This window comes from Crotalus tigris, unplaced genomic scaffold (genome assembly GCF_016545835.1).
Source record: "Crotalus tigris isolate CLP2741 ecotype Arizona unplaced genomic scaffold, ASM1654583v1 scf7180000017753.6788120, whole genome shotgun sequence".
Taxonomy (NCBI): domain Eukaryota; kingdom Metazoa; phylum Chordata; class Lepidosauria; order Squamata; family Viperidae; genus Crotalus; species Crotalus tigris.
Window position 1 is genome coordinate 5,904,511 of NW_024096615.1, and position 21,368 is coordinate 5,925,878.

At 45.8% G+C, this 21,368-nt stretch overlaps 1 protein-coding gene and 1 long non-coding RNA gene across 3 annotated transcripts in view; one reads left to right on the plus strand and one right to left on the minus strand.

Annotated features, from left to right (window-relative positions):
* Nucleotides 1–10,954, plus strand: part of POLR3A (RNA polymerase III subunit A) — a 37,837-nt gene extending 26,883 nt beyond the window's left edge. For both annotated transcript variants that reach the window (XM_039340792.1, XM_039340793.1), the window contains 8 exons: nucleotides 2,074–2,244; nucleotides 3,472–3,565; nucleotides 4,186–4,278; nucleotides 5,271–5,435; nucleotides 7,382–7,546; nucleotides 8,629–8,760; nucleotides 10,079–10,211; nucleotides 10,668–10,954. In XM_039340792.1, coding sequence (XP_039196726.1) covers nucleotides 2,074–2,244; nucleotides 3,472–3,565; nucleotides 4,186–4,278; nucleotides 5,271–5,435; nucleotides 7,382–7,546; nucleotides 8,629–8,760; nucleotides 10,079–10,211; nucleotides 10,668–10,816 — 1,102 coding nt within the window. In that variant the 3' untranslated portion in view covers nucleotides 10,817–10,954. The remainder of the gene's footprint in view (nucleotides 1–2,073; nucleotides 2,245–3,471; nucleotides 3,566–4,185; nucleotides 4,279–5,270; nucleotides 5,436–7,381; nucleotides 7,547–8,628; nucleotides 8,761–10,078; nucleotides 10,212–10,667) is intronic.
* Nucleotides 10,955–14,726: 3,772 nt separating this feature from the next.
* On the minus strand, nucleotides 14,727–16,582 carry LOC120306844. The gene is made up of 2 exons (XR_005556402.1): nucleotides 16,068–16,582; nucleotides 14,727–15,052 (listed from the first exon to the last, which is right to left on the minus strand). It is a non-coding gene; the product is annotated as an uncharacterized LOC120306844 (long non-coding RNA).
* Between the last annotated feature and the right edge of the window lie 4,786 nt (nucleotides 16,583–21,368).

A 21,368-nucleotide genomic window follows, 5' to 3' on the forward strand; every position in this document is an offset into this window, starting at 1 on the left:
GGAAAGGGAGAGGTTTCCAAGCTGAGCCAGGCTGGCTCAGGAATTCTGGGAGTTGAAGTCCACAAGTCATAAAGAGCCAAGGTTGCCTACTCTGTCCCTAAGTCCTCCTGTTCTAAGCGGTGAGCCTCCTAGAGCAGGGGTAGGCAACCTTGGCTCTTTTATGACTCATGGACTTCAACTCCCAGAATTCCTGAGCCAGCATGGCTCAGCTTGGAAACTCTCCCTTTCCCCTCAGCTTGGCTGGCTCAGGAATTCTGGGAGTTGAAGTCCACGAGTCATGAAAGAGCCAAGGTTGCCTACCCCTGCCCTAGACCATTCCGGACAAATGACTGTCCAGTTTCTTCTTAAAAACCTCCAGTGTTGGAGCATTCACAATTTCTGAAGGCAAGAAGGCTTGTTTCTCCTCTAGGTTGTAGGTTGCTTCTCTAATTCTGCTAAATATATATATATATATATCTATAAATAGCCAAATAATGAACAGCTATTGGTGCTGGAGAAGACTCCTGCGAGTCCCTTGGACTGCAAGGCGATCAAACCTGTCAGTCCTAGAGGAGATCAACCCCGACTGCTCTTTAGAAGGCCAGATCCTGAAGTTGAAACTCAAGTACTTTGGCCACCTAATGAGAAGGAAAGACTTCCTGGAGAAGAGCCTAATGCTGGGAAGGATTGAGGACAATAGAAGAAGGGGACGACAGAGAATGAGGTGGCTGGATGGAGTCACTGAAGCAGGAGGCGTGAGCTTCAATGGACTCCAGAAGATGGTAGAAGACAGGAAGGCCTGGAGGAATGCTGTCCATTGTGTCATGATGGGTCGGACACGACTTCGCAGCTAACAACAACATTGTAGATATTTGAGCAACTTGCATTAAGCCTGACCCAGGGTCCTTAGCAGATCAGAGCTCTGAGTCTTTTCCCCTTTGTGTGCACTTAAACAAGAATGTGGACTGTGGACTTACTTAAACAAGGAAGTTAAAATATAAAAATGGTGTCTATGGAGATTCTCACTCATCCAGGTCATGGTTGATCCCAAAGGAGCTTTGTCAAAAAAGCAACTGGGCTTTCTTGTTTTTCCTTGAAGATGTTTCATTTCTCATCCAAGAAGCTTCTTCAGTTCTGACTGAATGGTGGTCATTTGCATTCTTTTAGAGAGTCCTTGAGGACATCTGGAGGGCTTACCTGTGTCCTCACGGTCACCTGGGTGGTGGACATGGGTGTGGAGCCTTTTTGGAGCTGCTAAAAGGACTCTGTTGTAGATTGGAGATAGATGATGTTGTATCCCTTCCCCTCTATTGAGAGAGAGCTGTTTAGTTTTGACCTAGGTGGCCTCTTTGACCCCTCTTTCAAACAAGTGGTCCCCTTTCTCAACAGAGGGGGAAGGATACGACACTGTCTATCTCCAGTCTACAACACAAGTCCTTTCAGCAGCTCCAAAAAGGCTCCACACCCATTTGCACAACTCAGGTGACCTTGAGGACACAGGTAAACCTCCAAGTTGCCTCAACAACTCTCTAAAAGAAGGCAAACGACCAGCTGTCTGCAAGGAGTATAAATGGTGGAGGATAGAAGGATTTATATTACACCAGCTATCTGCAAGGAGTATAAATCCTTCTGTTCCCCACCATCCAATCAGAGCTGAAGAAGCTTCTAGAATAAGAAGCAAAACCTCTTCAAAGAAAAATGAGAAAGTCCAATTGTCTCCTGAAAAAAAGCAGCTTTGGGACAACCAGGACCTGCACAATCTCCATAGAGATTTAGGAGGACAGGTTATGGATTACACCACCAGGAATGAGACACTGCAAAGGTACTTTCTAAAATTACAGAGGCGGTGGAACAAAATTGTGTCGGGCGCCTCATTTTGATCGTCCTTTCCCAAAGACTGATAACCTCGTGTCCGTTTTTAGGACACGCAGGTTCAACTGCAAGCAAGCGCTGAGTCTCGAATATCACACTGAGAATCTCCATTTGATACAAGGGAATGTGACTCTGGATCTTTCCAGAACTGGGGTGTGTTTTCAAGGCAGCATCAAGTTGTGGAAGGAACGGAAACCAACGTTTTTTTGATGTTACCTTCAGGGCGCAGATGGAGCCTGGCTCAGCAGTGGGAGCCCTTTGTGCGCAAAGCATCGGGGAGCCCGGCACGCAGATGACTCTCAAGACTTTCCATTTTGCCGGCGTGGCCTCCATGAACATCACTTTAGGGGTGCCAAGGATCAAGGAGATCATCAACGCCTCGAAAGCGATCAGGTGCGTGGACTCAGAAGCGATCTGAAGATAGTTCTGGATCGTGGTTAGGTGCCTCAATTCCAACTTTTGTTTGTTAAAAAACCAAAAAATAAATAACATTACAGTTAATGGAGTAGAACGGGGTTTTTCAAATGTGGCCCTTTGATGACTTGTGGACTTCAGCTCCCAGAATTCCTCAGCCAGGCACACGTGCCTGGCTGAGGAATTCTGGGAGCTGAAGTCCACAAGTCATCAAAGGGCCACGTTTGAAGACGCCTGGAGTAAAACTTCATGGAGAGCACTTTGAGATTTTATTTTATTTTTTTTAATTATTTTTTATTTTTTTAGTAGGAAGGGATATACAGAGGTTTGAAATTTCCAAATAAAAAATGTGGGAAGAACTGGGGATTCAGTTCAGTGTTTAAAAAAAGCACCGGGGCTTCAAATATTTTTTTTTAAAAAGGTGTTTTGCAACAGGGAAGTAACATACATGTAAAAGAAAATAATTTTAATCAAAAACTTGTTTTGTTCATGCAGTATGGTGTTACTTGCTTTAAGGACTGTGCTGGGTGACAGCAGAGCATCTATTTAAAGTTTATGTAATTTATAGATCACATTTAAGAACTGGACAATGTGGAAAGCATATATTGCCTTGCGGTGGTTTTGCACTTTGTGCTGTGTGAATTATAAAGCGTCTAGATAGATAGATAGATAGATAGGTAGGTAGGTAGGTAGGTAGGTAGGTAGGTAGGTAGGTAGGTAGGTAGGTAGGTAGATAGATAGATAGATAGATAGATAGATAGATAGATAGATAGATAGATAGATAGATAGATAGATAGATAGATTTTCAGACAGACCGGTCTGATTGATTGCACCTTGGCATTTTTTTGACTGCTATACTGCAGTTCTATTTTTTTTATAATCACTTTTGCCTTGCCGCCCCCCATACTAAGGGCATTAAGCAGGCTCAAGTTGCTACTGCGATACATTACAAATTCAGATTTCTTTTCGCAGACAAAGAGTTAAAAAATTAAGTGGGAGACTAGTATAGTTATTTCAGGCTCATTAGCCGTCATCAGCTAGCCACACCCTTTATGGGATTTATGGGTGTGGCTAGCTGATGAGGGCTAATGAGCCTGAAATAGCTATACTAGTCTCCCACTTAATTTTCTAACCCTTTGTCAGCAAAAAGAAATCTGAATATATATAAAACCTTTTCACAGTTACGCTTCTCTTGCTTATATGTAGCACGCCAATTATCACTGCCCATCTTGACAAAGACGACGATCCCGATTTTGCCCGTTTGGTCAAAGGAAGAATAGAAAAGACACTTCTAGGAGAGGTATGGTGTGTTTCTTAATATTGTGCTTCCCCGAAAATAAAACCAGGTCTTACATTAATTTTTTGCTCCAAAAGACTCATTAGGCCTTATTTCCTGCTTAGGGCTTCTATTCGGGGGAAATACGGTACTCAATGCGCCCGTTTGGCTGACGATCTTAACCGGAGCTTATTTTTGGGGGGGGGCTTATATTACGAGGATCCTGAAACAATCATGCTAGGGCTTATTTTCGGGGAAACACAGTAATAGCTCATATGTACAGGTAGTCCTCAAATTACAACTTGGCCAAAGTTAACAACGGCACTGAAAAAAAGGGACTTAAGACCACTTAACCACTGTTGCCGCCTCCCTGGGTTCACGTGATCCAAATTCAAGTACTTGGCAACTGACTCGTACTTATGACGGTTGCGATCCCCCCTCTGGAGATCCGGGATAGCTGGATTCACTTAACAACTGCGGCAAGGGAGGTCCGTCAAACGGGGTCGCCAAACTGACGTGATCATTGTAGGAATTTTGCGGCACCTCTGTGGTCGTAAATTGAGGACTCCCTGTTTTGTGCGGTGGGATACAAGGGATATTCAGGAGCCAACGGCCCTTGAGAGGTTCCTCTTTCCGACTTGCAGATTTCAGAGTACATGGAGGAGGTTTTTCTTCCCGACGACTGTTTCATTCTTGTCAAGCTTTCTCTAGAGCGGATCAGGCTGCTGAGGCTGGAAGTAAGTATCAGCACGGGAGTAAGTTAATAACTGTGAGAGGGATCTCAGAATCCCAGTGGACAATCCCTTAGATGTGAGCCAGCCGTGTGCTGCAGCTGCCAAAAAAGCCAACATAGTGCTGGGCTGCATTAACAGAGGGATAGAATCAAGATCACGTGAAGTGTTAATACCACTTTACAGGGCCTTGGTAAGGCCACACTTGGAATACTGCATCCAGTTTTGGTCACCACGATGTAAAAAAAGATGTTGAGACTCTAGAAAGAGTGCAGAGAAGAGCAACAAAGATGATTAGGGAGGCTAAAATATATAAGGAACGGTTGCTGGAATTGGGTATGTCTAGTTTAATGAAGAGAAGGACGAGGGGGGACACGATAGCAGTCTTCCAGTATCTCAGGGGCTGCCCCAAAGAAGAGGGCAGAAATTACACTGATATTTCTATTTAGCACTATTTATCACGTGAAGTATTAATAAGAGCCGAGGTGGCGCAGCAGTTAGAGTGCAGTACTGCAGGCCACTTTAGCTGACTGTGTTCAGCAGGTCGGCGGTTCAAATCTCACCAGCTCAAGGTTGACTCAGCCTTCCATCCTTCCGAGGTAGGTAAAATGAGGACCCAGATTGTTGGGGGCAGTGTAAATATATATATACATTGCTTACTGGTGTACACCGCTTAGAGAGTGCTTGCACTTAAAGTGGTATATAAGTCTCATAAATAAATAAATAAATAATACCACTTTACAAGGCCTTGGTAAGGCCACACTTGGAATACGGCATCCAGTTTTGGCAGATAACTTGAGTATTTCTAAGATTCTAGGTTCAAATCATATATTCCATAGCTGAATAGAGAGATGCTTTGTTTTGGTGTCATCCCATCATAAGCACTTGGTCAAACTAGTATTTTGAACATCTCGGCTAATAGCGATTGTATCCTTGCGGAACCAGATTTGAGGCCCCAAACCCGACGCAGATAATAACAGGATATTCTCCCCGTGCAGGTTAATGCAGAGACTGTGAGATATTCTATCTGCGTCTCAAAGCTTAGAGTGAAGCCTGGGGATGTGGTGGTCCATGGGGAAGCGGTGGTCTGTATTACTCCCCGGGAGAACAGCAAGAGCTCCATGTATTATGTCTTGCAATCCCTGAAGGAAGAACTCCCAAAGGTGAGAATTTTTGATTTTATTGCCATTGGTGGCTAAGTGAAATTGTTCAATTTTTTTTTTCTGAAAAGGATCTTCAAAATCTTCCGAACCGGGGGGGGGGGGGATTCTTAATATTGCTGCAACTTTTGTTAGGGCTTTTTTGCACGTCCAACCAGATGTTGACATTGGATTTGGCGTTGAGTCCTTCCCAAGGAGCTGGGATAGGCAGGGGTGGATGTTTGATGGCGTTAAAAGTACCTTTGCAGGACATAAGCTGTTTCAACCAAAGCTGCCTTTTGTAATTGACCGATGGTGATATTTTGTCAATTTCAGTGGTGTTCAAATGATGTTCCAGATGTCTCAAATGTGCTTTTTTCAGGAGGCAACTGGACTTTCTTGTTTTTCTTTGAAGACCTTTCACTTCTCCTCCAAGAAGCTTCTTCAGCTCTGACTGGAGGGTGGGGAATGGAAGGATTTATACTCCTTGCAGACAGCTGGTCATTTGCCTTCTTTTAGAGCAGTGGTTCTCAACCTGTGGGTCAGGACCCCATTTGGGGTCAAACAACCATTTCACGGGGGTTGCTAAACAACGCAGTCCGCCATTTTTTTCCTCTTTTCCTTAGCTGTGCTACTCCCTTTTCTTCTATTGGCTTTTGAAAGCCAATAGAATAGATTCTCTTGAATAGAGTCTAATTCTATTGGCTTTCAAAAGCCAATAGGAATTGTCCAGGCTGTCTCTGCCCTGCTAAGCCCGCCAAAAGTCCCATTCTGCAAACGGTGCTGCACCAGTTGAGTAGTCCTCGACTTACGACTGGTTGAGTAGTCCTCGACTTACGACCGGTTGGGGGGTCGCAGCATTAAAAAGGTTGAGAACCACTGTTTTAGAGAGTCCTTGAGGCCACCTGCAGGTTTATCTGTATCCTCAGAATGGTGCAAATGGGTGTGGAGCCTTCTTGGAGCTGCTGAAAGGACTGTGTTGTAGATTGAAGATAGATGATGTCGTATTCCTTCTCTGCTATTGAGAAGAGACTCTTTAAAAGACAAAAGGCCACTTTTTTGAAGAAAGCAAAGTCCACATTTTGAACAGAGAGGACCGCTGATTTGAAAGAGGGATCAAAGAGGGTGAGGGATACGACCTCATCTATCTCCAGTCTACAACACAAATCTTTTCAGCAGTCCCAAATGGCTCCATACCCATTTGCACCACTCAGGTGACCTTGAGGACACAGCTAAACGTCCAAGTGGCCTCAACGACTCTCTAAAAAGAATGCAAATGACCAGCTGTCTGCAAGGAGTATAAATCCTTCCATTCCCCACCTTCCAGTCAGAGCTGAAGAAGCTTCTTGAATGAGAAATGAAACATCTTCAAAAAAAAACAAGAAAGTCCAATTTCCTCTTGAAAAAGCACCTTTATGACAACCATGATCTGGATGATTGAGAATCTCCACAGACATTGATGTTCCAGATGTTTTGGGATTGAACCCAAGGCAGCTATGACTATCAATACTGTCTTCTTCATCCTTCCCCAAGACATCCCCAGACTGGTGTTTATCAAACCATGGACTGTTCAAGCTTCAGTGAAATCTCGTACACTCCGACCTGATTAAAAAAGCAAATTTCGATCGCACAGAAAGCATTTATTTGTAAAATGTATGCAGCATCATCACGCTCCAGGGGCTGCCGATGATGGAGAGAAGCCAAAATTACCACATTTAAATAATCATAAGCAATAAATGGTATAATCATACGATTTTTCTCTAGCTGTTTAATCACCAAAGAATATCTCTCTTGCGATTCTCGTTCATTCATATTCTACCCGTTTTCCTTCAGGGAGAAACAGTCAGATGAGCTGCCAAATCTTTGTAAAAACTGTGAAGGAAGCTTGTGGTTTTTACACTACTAATCCTGTGTTTCCTGAGAAAAAGCAAATGTTTCTGCTTTTGGTCGCTTCCCTTTCAACTTTTTAGGTGGTGGTGCAAGGTATCCCAGAGGTATCTCGGGCTGTCATTCATATTGACGAACAGAGTGGGAAGGAAAAGTACAAATTGTTGGTGGAAGGTGACAACTTGAGAGCTGTCATGGCCACCCATGGAGTCAAAGGAACCAGAACGACCTCGAACAACACTTATGAGGTAACCAATGACAGGGAATACATTGATGGAACAAAGCAGTTAAGGGGTCCTAAGCACGCAACATTTTTCCTTGGTTCAAATCTTGCTTCTTCCATGAACTGACTTAAGTACTAAAGCAGGGGTCTTCAAACTTGACCCTTTGATGACTGGTGGACTTCAGCTCCCAGAATTCCTCAGCCAGGCATGCATGCCTGGCTGAGGAATTCTGGGAGTTGAAGTCCACCAGTCATCAAAGGGCCAAGTTTGAAGACCCCTGTACTAAAGTAAGGCCTTCATTTAAAGCTTGGTGCCTTGTCTGCAATATGGGCCTAATGCACATTTTGTAGGGTCTGTGTAAGGATTGTCGTAAGATCATAACGGGAATGGTTCTGGACGTAATGAAGGGGAAAAGCAAGACGTCACTTTTTTGGACAAAGGCATAAAAAGAGAGAGCCAGTTTGGTCTAACCATGGTTAAGGCGCCAAGCTAGAAACTGGGAGACAGTGAATTCTAGTCCCACTGTAGCCCAACTGGGGGACTTGGGGCCAGTCACTCTCTCTCAGCCCAACTGACTTTACAGGGATGTGATTGTGGGGGAAATAGGACGAGGAAGGTGTGTTGGATATGTCACCCACCAGGAGATGGGTGGGTGGGTGGGTGGATAGACAGACAAAATAGGTAGGTAGGTGGTCAGACAGGATAGGTAGGTAGGTAGATTGATAGGATAGGATAGACAGACAGACAAGGTAGACAGACAGGATAGGTAGATAGGTAGGTAGGTTGGTAGGTAGGTAGGTAGATAGATAGATAGATAGATAGATAGATAGATAGATAGATAGATAGATAGATAGATAGATAGATAGATAGATAGATGACAGACAGATAGGATAGACAGACAGACTAGGTAGACAGACAAGGTAGACAGACAGACAGATAGATAGATAAGGATGATAGACAGACATTTTTTTACACATTCCTATAGCCTATCTATCAGAGATGCCATAGAAATCCTTAAAGAGGTGAATATAATTGGGTTGGAGAACAGAGAAAATTGAATAAGGATTTTTTCCATTTCATGAAGGCAACATAAATTAATCTTCCAGGTTGAGAAAACCCTGGGCATTGAGGCTGCACGAAGCACTATTATCAGTGAAATCCAATATACGATGGTCAACCACGGAATGAGTATTGATCGGAGGCATGTCATGTTGTTGTCGGACCTAATGACCTACAAGGTTTGGAATTCCTCCCCCCATTATTGTATAAAATTGCTTATTCTTTCCCCTCTGAAAAAAAAAATAAAAATAAAGAAAATGCTAAGAAAAGTTTAGCAATAATACCAGCATGGAATTTGGGCAAGGGTTCTTCTCCTTTAGATATAGGAAAATGCCTTCAATTGAGGACCTGTACACTACACAAACCAAAAAGAGGGCTGAGAAGATAACCACAAACCCCTCACATCCTGGACATGAATCTGTTTCAATTCCTTCCCTCAGGACGCAGCTACAGGGCATTGCACGCCCAAACAATTAGACACAAAGGTAGTTTTTTTTCCTCCCGTGCCCTCACTCTGCTGAACACCTAATTTGCACAGCCCTGTCTTAGGCCTAAAGGTATTTACCCACATAGTTAGGGCTGTATTGCTATTATCCTTCTCATCTTTCCTACTACCTTCCCCTGTGATTTATCACTTGTTTTTAATCTTATGATTAATGATTGTAACTATGATCTATGATCTGTCACTTTGTAGTTTGCATGTACACTGAGAGCTTCTGCATCAGAGACAAGTTCCTTGTGTGTTCAATCGCCCTTGGTCAATAAAGAATTCTGTTCTGTTCTATATTCTATTCTATTCCATTCCATATTCTATTCTATTCTATTCTACTCTATATTCTATTCTATCCCATATATTCTATTCTATTCTGTTCTATTTTATCCTATTCTCCATTCTCCATTCCATGTTCTGTTCTGTTCTATTCTATTCTATTCTATTCTATTCTATTCTATTCTATTCTATGCTCTATTCCATATTCTTTTCCTATTCTAATCCATATTCTATTCTATATCTATTCTATATTTTATTCTATCCCATATTCTATTCTGTTCTATTCTATTCTATATTCTTTTCTTTCCATATTCTATTGTATTCTATTGTATTCTATTCTTTATTATCCTTTTCTATTCTTTTTATACTTATACTCCCATCCCTTGTTCTTTGTCGTTGGGCTGTATTCTGTGTATGCTTTATGAAAGACTTGGGTAGCTAATTTCACAAGTCCTGCAACGGGGAGGGTGTTGTTGTTTTTTTTTCAGAGAGGACAATTGTATTTATAATCCTTCTTTCAACAGATGAGAAATCAAGTAATCCCCATTGGTTCTATCTGGTTTTCATCCCAGGTTTTTGTTTTTAAATGGTCTCTATATTATCCCTTGTAGTACGAAATTTGGAATGAAGCTTTTTTTTTTTTCCCGGTCTACCTGTTAGGCAACTCTGTAGTAATGATAATTGTTTTTGCTCTTCCACTCCCTCCCCCCCCCTTTTTTGGGGATTAGGGTGAAGTTCTGGGGATTACTAGATTCGGATTAGCCAAAATGAAAGAGAGCGTCTTGATGCTTGCTTCATTCGAAAAGACGGCAGACCACCTCTTTGATGCCGCCTACTTCGGGCAGAAGGATTCGGTGTGCGGTAAGTAGCGTAGGCCAAGATGTCTCCTAGCCATTCGGTACATCTCTGTAAACCAGGTGTGTCCTTTGTGTAAAATCAGTTGAGTTCTTAGGGCAGAGTGAAAAATATATATATGAGAAGGCCTTTTCCGCTCAGTTCCCCCCCCCCCATATATTAAGTTCTTTCTCTTGACTTTCAAATGTGGTACAAAAAGGTAATGACTTATAGAGATTCTCAGCCATCCAAGTCATAGTTATCCCAAAGGTGTTTTTTTTTCATGAGGCAAAAGAAACACTAAATTAAATTAGAAGGCCCCTGGTTTATTAAAGCAGACAGGTTTCGTCCATTTTGTGTGAGTCGAGCGGCCGGGTCAATCTGTTTAATAAATAAACCGTGCAGGTGGAGAATGAGAAAAGCTGGGAAAGAGTGAAACGTTTTTCTTCTTCTTCTTTCTTCTCTTTTCTTGATGTTCCACAGGCGTTTCTGAATGTATTATTATGGGTATCCCAATGAACATCGGAACAGGACTGTTCAAGCTGCTGCATAAAGCCGACAAAGAGGCTGTTCCACCCAGACGGCCTTTAATTTTTGATAACCCCGATTTCCACACCACCCTTCCATCGTAGCAGCAGCTGGTCAGCACCAGAGAATAACTTCATAGTGTGTGTGTGTGTGTGTGTGTGTGTGTGTGTGTGTGTGTGTGTGTGTTTTCTGGGGTTTTCGCGGGTGTTTGTATGTAGGTCTTTGGTTATTCGGGTTTTCTCCCATGTCAAATTGGAAGTGTCTTGGCGACGTTTCGACGAAGTCTCATTCGTCATCTTCAGGCTGGTGTTTTCTTCTAGGCTTCGTGCTTCTAGGAGCATATATATATATATATATATATATATATATATATATATATATATATATATATATATATATAAATCTATCTTTTTTAACTGAAACGTAAACTGGTGTGTGCTTCTCAAACAGGGTATATGTTTGTTTGTGTGGGTGTGGGTGTATTTTAACTGAAACGTAAATTGGTGTGTGCTCCTTATATGGTTTATGTTGTAAATGGGTTATAAGCAAATGTCTATTTAAGAGTCAAAGTAAGCAGGGAAACTCAATCCAGAAGCATGTGTGTATGTGTGTATGCCCCACCCAAAAAATGTAAAAAAGAAATCTCAAGATTCTAATGCTGTGAATAAAGCGACATTTTTTTCCCACAATGAAACAGAGGAAGGAAAGATGCATTTTACTGGATAAACGTTTTATATTCTTTTGTGAAGTTATTTATTGTGAAGTTATGTCCTAGAAGACTGTACACACACACACACACACACACACACACACACACACACAATATATATATACTCTTACAGCGTCGATGACAAGGTAAAGTAATCTAAAAGTTAGTAACCCCGATAATTCGAAAGGAATAAAAACTTGGGACAATTAAAAGCAGAACAGCGTTCTCCAATTTTGACTACACTGCTCTGCAGATTCCTTCCTTGCTTCTGCCAGCATTCGAATTTATTTCTACAAATTAATTAATTCTACAAATATATACCACAATTCCACTGCTGCAAGTCCTATATACATTTCTCCTAGTAATGCATAAACATTTTAACCAATTCCTATACCTGAAACCAAAAACGTACAATTCTTAATATCTTGGTAGATTCCAAATGTGGGTGCGTGTGCCTGCCACTCGCACAAATGGAGCTGTGTGTGCTCACACCCACCCACCTGCCACTCGCAGGAAACTGCACACACACACACACACACACACACACACACACACACACACACACCACTGGGCCGCCAAGCCAGAAAGATTGGGTACCGCTGAATTAAATCATGGGCTGTAAGTAGAAAAATCTCAAAATAAATGAATGTTGAAGGTGAGCAACTTTTAGAAGTGGCGGGGACCCAATAATCTTTTTTTTTTTTAATCCCACAAAATCTCTTTTTTTTAAGAGACTAGAATAATCTAAATGCAATTCTCCATAGTCTTATCTTGATAATCCTTCTATTAATCCTTTGAGGTAATCCATATAATTAAAGTAACGGAGATAAGGAAAAGGACTGAGGCTGTGTAAGTTTCCAAAAGACACAAGCCTTCACTGAGAAGTGTTTCAAATGTTTGTCAAGCTGCCAGCTTCTTGTTTTACATTAGGATCCTTCAACCTTCTGGATGGACATTCTCATAAAATACTATTCTATTCTGTTCTATTCTATATTCCATTGTTCTGTTCTATTTTCTATTCTATATTCCATTATTCTATATTCTATTATTCTATTCTGTTCCATATGCCATTATTCTGTTCTATTCTATTCTGTTCTATTCCATTCCATTCCATATTCTATTCTATTCTATTCTTATTTGTATTCTATTCCATTCCATTCTTTTCCACCGTCTGACTCCAAAGTTGCTCTCGTGCTAAGAAACAACAATTCCCCACGACACTTATATCAAACGGAGCGTGCCGGGGCTGACTTTAATTCAGCCGTACACTGAATTCAATTCCTTTAGGACAATCTGTGCTTGCGCTTGGAGCAAAAAATATACTCTGAATTGTGAGCTGGGATATGACAGCCATCACCATGATGACTTTGGACATTTGGGTAGAAACAGCCTCCTGCAGTGAGGAAATAAGAACTGGGCTTTGTTGCTAGCACTTCTGGGTCCCTGGGATACAGTAGGTTGACTTATGTGGGGAAAGGGGGGTGGGTGTTAAATAAGACAAATTGGCTAAGATTCACTGGTGGGACCATCAAAAAGTGGTGGCTTGGCCATGCCCCTTTGCAGCCTTGGGTCTGACCAGTCTAGAGAAAACAAGGACTAGGGGTGACATAATAGCAGCGTTCCAATATTTGAGGGGCTGCCACGAAGAAGAGGGAGGGGGTCAACTTTGTCAATTGTTCAGGAATAAATATGAATCAGGATACAAAACCTCTAGAAAAAAGAGCCAACAATTATTTACATAGGCATGACAGTCTGTCACTGAAAACAGCTACTTTAATAAAACCTGAATACACCCCAAAAAATGATGTATTGGGATCTGTGGGTGGACAAGTTATTGCTTGATGTCACCACACACAAAAAAAGTGCTCATGGGTACACCAGCTGTTAGATCAGTGGTTCTCAACCTGTGGGTCGGGACCCCATTTGGGGTCAAATGACCATTTCACGGGGGTCGCCAAACAACGCAGTCCACCATTTTTTCCCCCTTTTCCTCAGCTGTGCTACTCCCTTTTATTCTATTGGCTTTTGAAAGCCAATAGAATAGACTCTCTTGAATAGAGTCTAATTCTATTGGCTTTCCAAAGCCAATAGGAATTGTCCAGGGGGTCACGGCATTAAAAAGGTTGAGAACCACTGTATTAGATCCATAGAAGAAGATGATTTTTTTAGATAGAAGGGGTCAAGCTATTCTCCAAAGCACCAGAAGGCAGGACAAAAAGCAACGAATGGAAACTAATCAAAGAGAGAAGCAACCTGGAACTAAGGAGAAAATTCCTGACAGTGAGAACAGTTAACCAGTGAAACAGCTTGCCACCAGAAGTTGTGAATGCTCCAACATTGGAAGTTTTTAAGAAGAGATTGGACAACAATTTGTCTGAAATGGTATAGGGTTTTCTGCCTGAGCAGGGGGTTGGACTAGATGACCTCCAAGGTCCCTTCCAGCTCTATTCTGATTGATTGGATAGGAAGAGACTTTCTGGGATCTGGTATGTGGACTTGCCTTGTTTATTTTCTTCATTGTCTTTTGATTTTGAGCCTGTGGCAACTCACTCCAATCCCTGGATCAAGCATTAAGGAAAAGACAAGCACAACCACCGGTAGATTATTTTGAATGTATTAGCATGACTTTTGGGACCTGGGTTCAAATTTATCTCTCGTCCCCAAGGTGTCGCTCGCATCGCTTTGCAAATGCCGTCTGTGCAAGATTTGAATGATTTTTCATGCTTCTCAGATGACTTTCATGCTTAAATCATGTCAGCTTACTGCTCGGTGCCCAAGTATCACATAACAGAAGTGTTAACAGTTACTGCAATTGGGTATGTCTAGTTTAATGAAGAGAAGGAAAAGGGAGGACATGATAGCAGTGTTCCAATATCTCAGGGGCTGCCACAAAGAAGAGGGAGTCAAGCTATTCTCCAAAGTGCCTGAAGGCAGGACAGGAAGCAATGGATGGAAACTAATCAAGGAGAGAAGCAACCTAGAACTAAGGAGAAACTTCCTGACAGTGAGAACAATTAACCAGTGGAACAGCCTGCCTCTAGAAGCAGTAAATGCTCCAACACTGGAAGTTTTTAAGAAGAGACTGGACAGCCATTTGTCCGAAATGGTGTAGGGTTTCCTGCCTGAGCAGGGGGTTGGACTAGATGACCTCCAAGGTCCCTTCCAACTTTACTACTATTACTATTTGTTGGGTTTTTTTCCCACAGATTCCTCATCATCTGCAAGAAAAATAAACTGCTTAGGGTGTAAGAATGGGGAAACACCCGAAGATGGATTCGTCTGTTCAAAAGTACACTCGAGATCGGTCAGATCGGAAACATCCTTTATTCATACGGAAGGTGAGAATTCTGCCCTTCCTTTAGAAAAGGCAGGATATAGACCTCTGCAAGCTCAGTAGCTCACGAAAAGAAGCGAGCCTTTGGCGATAGTAAAGGACCAGTTCACGAAGCCATCCACGTTCCCTTCAGTTGCCCCCAACTTCCTTTCAGTCTTTCAATTTCGATGTAAAAGAGGGCTGGCCCCTTTTTAGGTCATTTGATTACTTTAAAACTTTCTTACCGTCTCCTTTCTGCTCATCCCATTTTATTCGGTGTTAACGCGAGCCGCTTAAATTTCTCCTGTGCTTTGGGACCTTGGAAAGAAAGCAGAAAAGATGCAACTGACCAACAGCATCGCAACAAGCGATGAAGCACAACTTCACAAACGCAATAACTGGGAGGAGGTCCCAACCATAAACCCAGAGCGACTCTCAAAGGAAAAGCCAGAGAGACGAGTTCCTTGTGCTGCTTTGTCAAAGCGCATGTTTCTGAAGACTTGGCCTTGTTGTTGTTGTTAATTGTGAAGTCGTGTCCGACCCATTGTGACCCCATGGACAACGCTCCTCCAGGTCTTCCTGTCCTCTGCCATCTTCTGGAGTCCATTTAAGTTCACACCTACTGCTTCAGTGACTCCATCCAGCCACCTCATTCTCTGTCGTCCCCTTCTTCTATTGCCCTCCATCTTTCCCAGCATTAGGCTCTTCTCCAGGGAGTCCTTCCTTCTCATTAGGTGGCCAAAGTATTTGAGTTTCAACTTCAGGATCTGGCCTTCTAAAGAGCAGTCGGGGTTGATCTCCTCTAGGACCAACCTGTTTGAACGCCTTGCAGTCCAGGGGACTCGCAGGAGTCTTCTCCAGCACCAGAGTTCAAAGGCCTCCATTCTTTGGCGCTCAGCCTTTCTTATGGTCCAACTTGGCCTACCCCAGTGTTTCTCAACCTTGACCATTTTAAGGCATGTGGACTTCAACTCCCAGAATTCCACAGCCAGCATTGCTGGCTGTGGAATTCTGGGAGTTGAAGTCCACATGCCATAAAATGGTCAAGGTTGAGAAACACTGGCCTACCCTGACATAATGGCCTGAAACCGGTTTTGTTTACTCCAGGTTGCGCCAAGTGATGCTATTTCTGCCACATCCCTTCTGCAAAGGGGCAGAGGTGTTCTGCATTCTCCCCCCAACCCTCCGCCCCGCAAAAAGCAAGCTGGGAGAACCGTCGGTGCCTCGGGACAAGGGCAGCCTTCCTGAACGCCCAATCCTGCATTTCCACCCCTCCTCCTTCTGGAACGAGTCCGCACATTGCCTGAGCCTGCTGGAAGTTTCAGCCCCTTACAAAGGCAGAGTGTGATACAACCCGGCCCGCTCGCCCATCTCCTTCCCTCCTTCCCTCCTTCCACCACCACCACGACGGGAAAGGGCGTTTTGCAAAGGCCCCGGTGGACGGCAGATTGGATCGGACGGAAAGTCCGCCATACAGAGAAGGTCTTCTGGGAAAGGAAATCGGGGGAACGATTCAGAACGAAGGGCCGGAAGTCGGCCATCTTGGAAAGGTCCTTTTCTCACAGGACCCGGGCGGCGGCCGATAGCGAGGGACAGGAAGTCCGCCATCGCCGAGAAGGCCTCTGAGAGATTGCTGGCGAAGAACCAGCCGGCGGACATGCGCCGAAGGCCGAGGGAAGCGGCCCGTCCCTTTCGGAGGAGCATAGAGCGGCGACGCTCTGCGCTTCGCGGCTTAGCTTCTCGGTGTCCCGATGCTGGGCAAAAGGCCTCGACGTTAATGCTACGGGACGGAAAACTCTGCCCTCCTGTGGTCAAAAGCGGGTATTGCGGCCACCAAAAGAAATAAACGCTTTTCATGGCATTTTAAAATGAGGATATTCTCTGTCTTTATTAACGGTATTAACACCTTATTAACAGGGCCAGGGGAGGCCCGTTTGCTGCAACGCACAGGCGCGGAAGAAGAAATCTGCTTCAAAAGCCTTCAACCTAGTTAAGGAGGACTATGATGCCCTATTAATGTTAATAAGGTTTTAATAATAAAGAACAGCCTTAAAATGCCATTGCAAAGTTTTGTAATGGCTGCTATACCTGCTTCAGCCACGGGATGGATGGCACTGTTTTTTGACCCTTAATAGCATCCAATAGCTTCAATAGATAAATAAATAATAATAATAATAATAATCTTAAAATCATGTTAAAAGGGTTTATTTCCTTTTGTGGCTGCTATTCCTTCTTTCACCGTAGGACTCAATTCTTCCCAGAGGGCTTGACTGCTTTAGTCTCAATAAATAACTTCCCCTCTCCCAGGAAACAGGCGATGGGAGCCCAAGCGGGCCTCCTGTGCACTTTCCTCGCTGTTTTTAAATATCCCTCGGCTACGACCAACCCAAGCAAAGCGGCTACCAACAGAATAAGAGATGTGGAGTTCCAGCTGGAGCTTAACAGAGTCTCTCTCTGCAGCAAGAAAATGGATTAAATGGGGTGCGTGGGGACCAGCAAGGTATCTGAAAGACCTGAACTTTCCTAAGAGTAGAATAGCATTTTTTAGAGCCAGACGTTTTAATATCCTCTCCTTGGCACTCCTGCAGGGCAGGAATGATAAAACCCCAAGACTGAGTGAAGGTGTACTTGTGGCAGTGGGGAAGCTGAAGAGCTCTCTCACACGCGTGTCCTGTTAGTCCAAAGCCAAACATTAAAATCAAAAGCCGTTCTTTGGATCTGAAAAATATTTCCTTTAATTGTGTGCGTTGTACGGTGAGGAATTTGTGGGAATGAGGGGGGCGGGGGGGGGCAGGGCTTAGAGTCTTAAATGTTTCTGCTCCATTCTTGCCCTTTATGTCAAACGCCCAGAAATGTGAGAAGGGGCTCCAGAAAAGGCCGCCCGTCTGTGGGTTCTAGGACTGACTCGCTCAGAGCCTAGATCCCAATAATGCTCAGTGCCGTGTTTCTTAAAATGCTCCCGTGCCATGTTTTCAGTAGCACACTGCTTGAACTTCACCGCGCCAAAGCTCCGCTCCTTTGCCGTGCCCTAGAAGGACACAGAGAGAGACAGGAGAGATTCTGAACCAGCCTACGTATCGAGGGTTGCATTGCATGGACTGAAAGCTCGCGTAATGCAGATAATTCCTCTTTCCTTGCCCTTGGCTTACTGGTGAAGCCCTGAGGGTTGAAGTAACCCTTTAGAGTGAGTCCTGACATCTCCCACTTTTTGAATTAAAGAGGAGGGGTGCTCTGAAGGGACAATTGTACAGAGCACCCACAGTTCAGTTCCTGAAGGCGTTTCTCTGTCCTGTCGCTAAGGGGGCATAATAAAAACCAGGACTTTCTTAGTGACGCTGGGAATCACCAAATGCCTGTTAGACCATAAATACTACTCATCTCTCAAACCAGGGAACATTTGTTGGTTTTTTTCCCACAGATTCCTCATCATCTGCAAGAAAAATAAACTGCTTAGGGTGTAAGAATGGGGAAACACCCGAAGATGGATTTGTCTGTTCAAAAGTACACTCGAGATCGGTCAGATCGGAAACATCCTTTATTCATACGGAAGGTGAGAATTCTGCCCCTCCTTTAGAAAAGGCAGGATAGAGACCTCTGCAAGCTCAGTAGCTCACGAAAAGAAGCGAGCCTTTGGCGATAGTAAAGGACCAGTTCACGAAGCCATCCACGTTCCCTTCAGTTGCCCCCAACTTCCTTTCAGCCTTTCAATTTCGACGTAAAAGAGGGCTGGCCCCTTGCTAGGTCATTTGATTACTTTAAAATTTGCTTACCATCTCCTTTCTGCTCATCCCATTTTATTCGGCGTAACGTGAGCCACTTAAATTTCTCCTGTGCTTTGGGACCTTGGAAGGTGGCGCAGCAGTTAGAGTGCAGTACTGCAGGCCACTTTAGCTGACTGTGTTCAGCGGGTCAGCGGTTCAAATCTCACCGGCTCAAGGTTGACTCAGCCTTCCATCCTTCCGGGGTAGGTAAAATGAGGACCCAGATTGTTGGGGGCAATGTAAATATATATATACATTGCTTACTGGTGTACACCGCTTAGAGAGTGCTTGCGCTTAAAGCGGTATATAAGTCTCATAAATAAATAAATAAATAGGAAAGAAAGCAGAAAAGATACAACTGACAAACAGCATCGCAACAAGCGGCGCCCATTGTCTGAGGCCGAAAAGTTGCGGAGCTCCCTGGGCGAGTAGGAGGGGCCTCCTCCCTCCCTCCCTCCCTCCCTCCCTCCATCGGAGGAAGGAAGGGAAGGAGAGAGGGAGGGAAGTAAGGAAGGAAGGGGGAGAGAGGGAAGGAAGGAAAGCAGGACGGAAGGAGGGAAAGCAAGAAAGGAAGGAAGGAAAGGAAGGAGAGAGGGAAGGAAGGAGGGAGAAAGAGGTGGAGCAGGTGATCGCGCTGCTGGAGGCGGCCGCCATGCTGGGGCCCCGTGACCTGCTCCGCCTGCGGGAGGCCGGCCTGCCCACCGCCGCCGCCGACTTTTCTTGGCCAATTCAGGGAGGGGCTTCACCCTAGAAAGGCAAGAAAGAACGGGTGGAAATCAAGGAGAGAAGCCACCTAGAACTAAGGAGGAATTTGGTTAACAGTGAGGACAATTAATCATCGGAAGAGAAGTTGTGGGTGTTCCAACACTGGAGGCTTTTCAGAAGAGACTGGACAGCCCCTTGTCTGGAAGGGTGGAGGGCAGAGGTCCCCAATCTCGACAGCCCAGCAAGGAGGGGGAAAGGGGAACCAGCCAGCTACTCGTACTGCCTGATTCCAATGGGCCTCAGCCGGGCCGTGACCTACGAGCTGGGGATCCTTGGTGTAGGTTCTTGTGCTTGAGCCAGAGGTGGGACTAGAAGACCTCAAGGTACCTTCCAACTGTGATTCGTAGGAGGAGGAGGAGGAGAAGGGTCTCCTGCTTCAGCAGGGGGTTGGTCTAGACCAGTGTTTCCCAAACTTGACAATTTTAAGGCATGTGGACTTCAACTTCCAGAATTCCACAGCCAGCGTTGCTGGCTGTGGAATTCTGGGAGTTGAAGTCCACATGCCTTAAAATTGTCAAGTTTGGGAAACACTGGTCTAGAAGATCTCCAAGTTCCCTTCCAACTGTTATTCGGAGGAGGGGGAGGAGAAGAAGGAGAGAAAGGTCTCTGGCTTGAGCAGGGGGTTGGACTAGCAGACCTCCAAAGTCCCTTCTAACTCTATTGTTCAGTGAGCCTCCAGCCCTGCAATTCCAGGGAGGCCTCCCCTCCAAGTTCCAACCAGGCCCGATCCTGCTTAGCTGCAGACCCCAGTCCCCGACACCCCCTCCCAGACTTGGGCCAGAGAGGAGCCCGATTCTGCCAAAGGCTCAGCAAGACCCGGCTGGCCCTGGGACCAAAGAGCTCCCTCCCTGCGCTGCCTACCAGCCAGCCAGGCCGGCTGGGGAAGGCCCAAGGCGGCCGCTTTCCTGCCCGCCCGTCCCGACGAGTCGGGGCAGTGGGGGGGGGGCGAGAAAGTTTCAGCAGCCGGGCCGGGGCTCCTCCAGCGCTGGACCCGGGGGAGGGGCGGCAAAGGAGGCGGGGGGGCGGCCGGGCCAGCTCGGCGGCCCGCTCTCCTCCCCTCCGCGCAGGCCGAGGGAGGGAGGCCGGCCGGGCAGGGGGAAAGGCCGGTCCTGCAGCCCAGCGCGGCGGCCCCCGCCCGAGGAGCCCAGCAGAAGCGGCGGCAGCAGCAAAGATGGCTGCGTGCGCCCGCCGGAGCTGCTGAGGGCAGGCCCGGCCGGGAGGCGCCCCCGAAGCCGCCCCTTCCCCGGGGGACGCGCCAGGCCGGGCCCCCCCGACCACGCAGCCGGGAAAGCGGAGCGGGGGCGGCGGCAGTTCGGGGGAGGCGCGGGCTGCCCCTTCCCTCCCCTCAGCGAAGGGGGCGCGGAAGGCTCGGCCGGGCTTTTGCCTCCCGCCCCGCCGCGCCGACCGGCCCCTGGGCGGGCCAGAGCAACAGTTGCCACTGGCGGCGTAACTTTGTGCCGAGTCGCGGAGGAAATCCGCCCTCGGGAGCAGGGAGCGAGGCCGGGGACAGCGAGGGAGGGAGCGAGGGAGGGAAGGCCGGGCGCGCCCCTTCCCTTCCCTTCGCTGCCGGCCTGCCTGCCTGCCTGCCTCTGGCCGGGCGCGGGTGGGCGCGGGCGGCGTGGGAGTCCCGCGCGCGGCGCCCATTGTCTGAGGCCGAAAAGTTGCGGAGCTCCCTGGGCGAGTAGGAGGGGCCTCCTCCCTCCCTCCATCGGAGGAAGGAAGGGAAGGAGAGAGGGAAGGAAGGAAAGCAGGAAGGAAGGAGGGAAAGCAAGAAAGGAAGGAAAGAAAGGAAGGAGAGAGGGAAGGAAGGAAAGAAAGGAAGGAGAGAGGGAAGGAAGGAAGGGGAGAGAGGGAGGGAAGGAGGGAAAGCAAGAAAGCAGGAAGGAAAGAAAGGAAGGAGAGAGGGAAGGAAGGAAGGGGTAGGGAGGGAAGGAAGGAAAGCAGGAAGGAAGGAGGGAAAGCAAGAAAGCAGGAAGGAAAGAAAGGAAGGAGACAGGGAAGGAAGGAAAGCAAGAAAGAAAGAAAAGGAGGGAAGGAAGAGGAAAGAAGGAAGGAGGGAAAGCAGGAAGGAAGGAGGGAAAGAGGGAGGAAGGAAGGAAAGGAGGAAG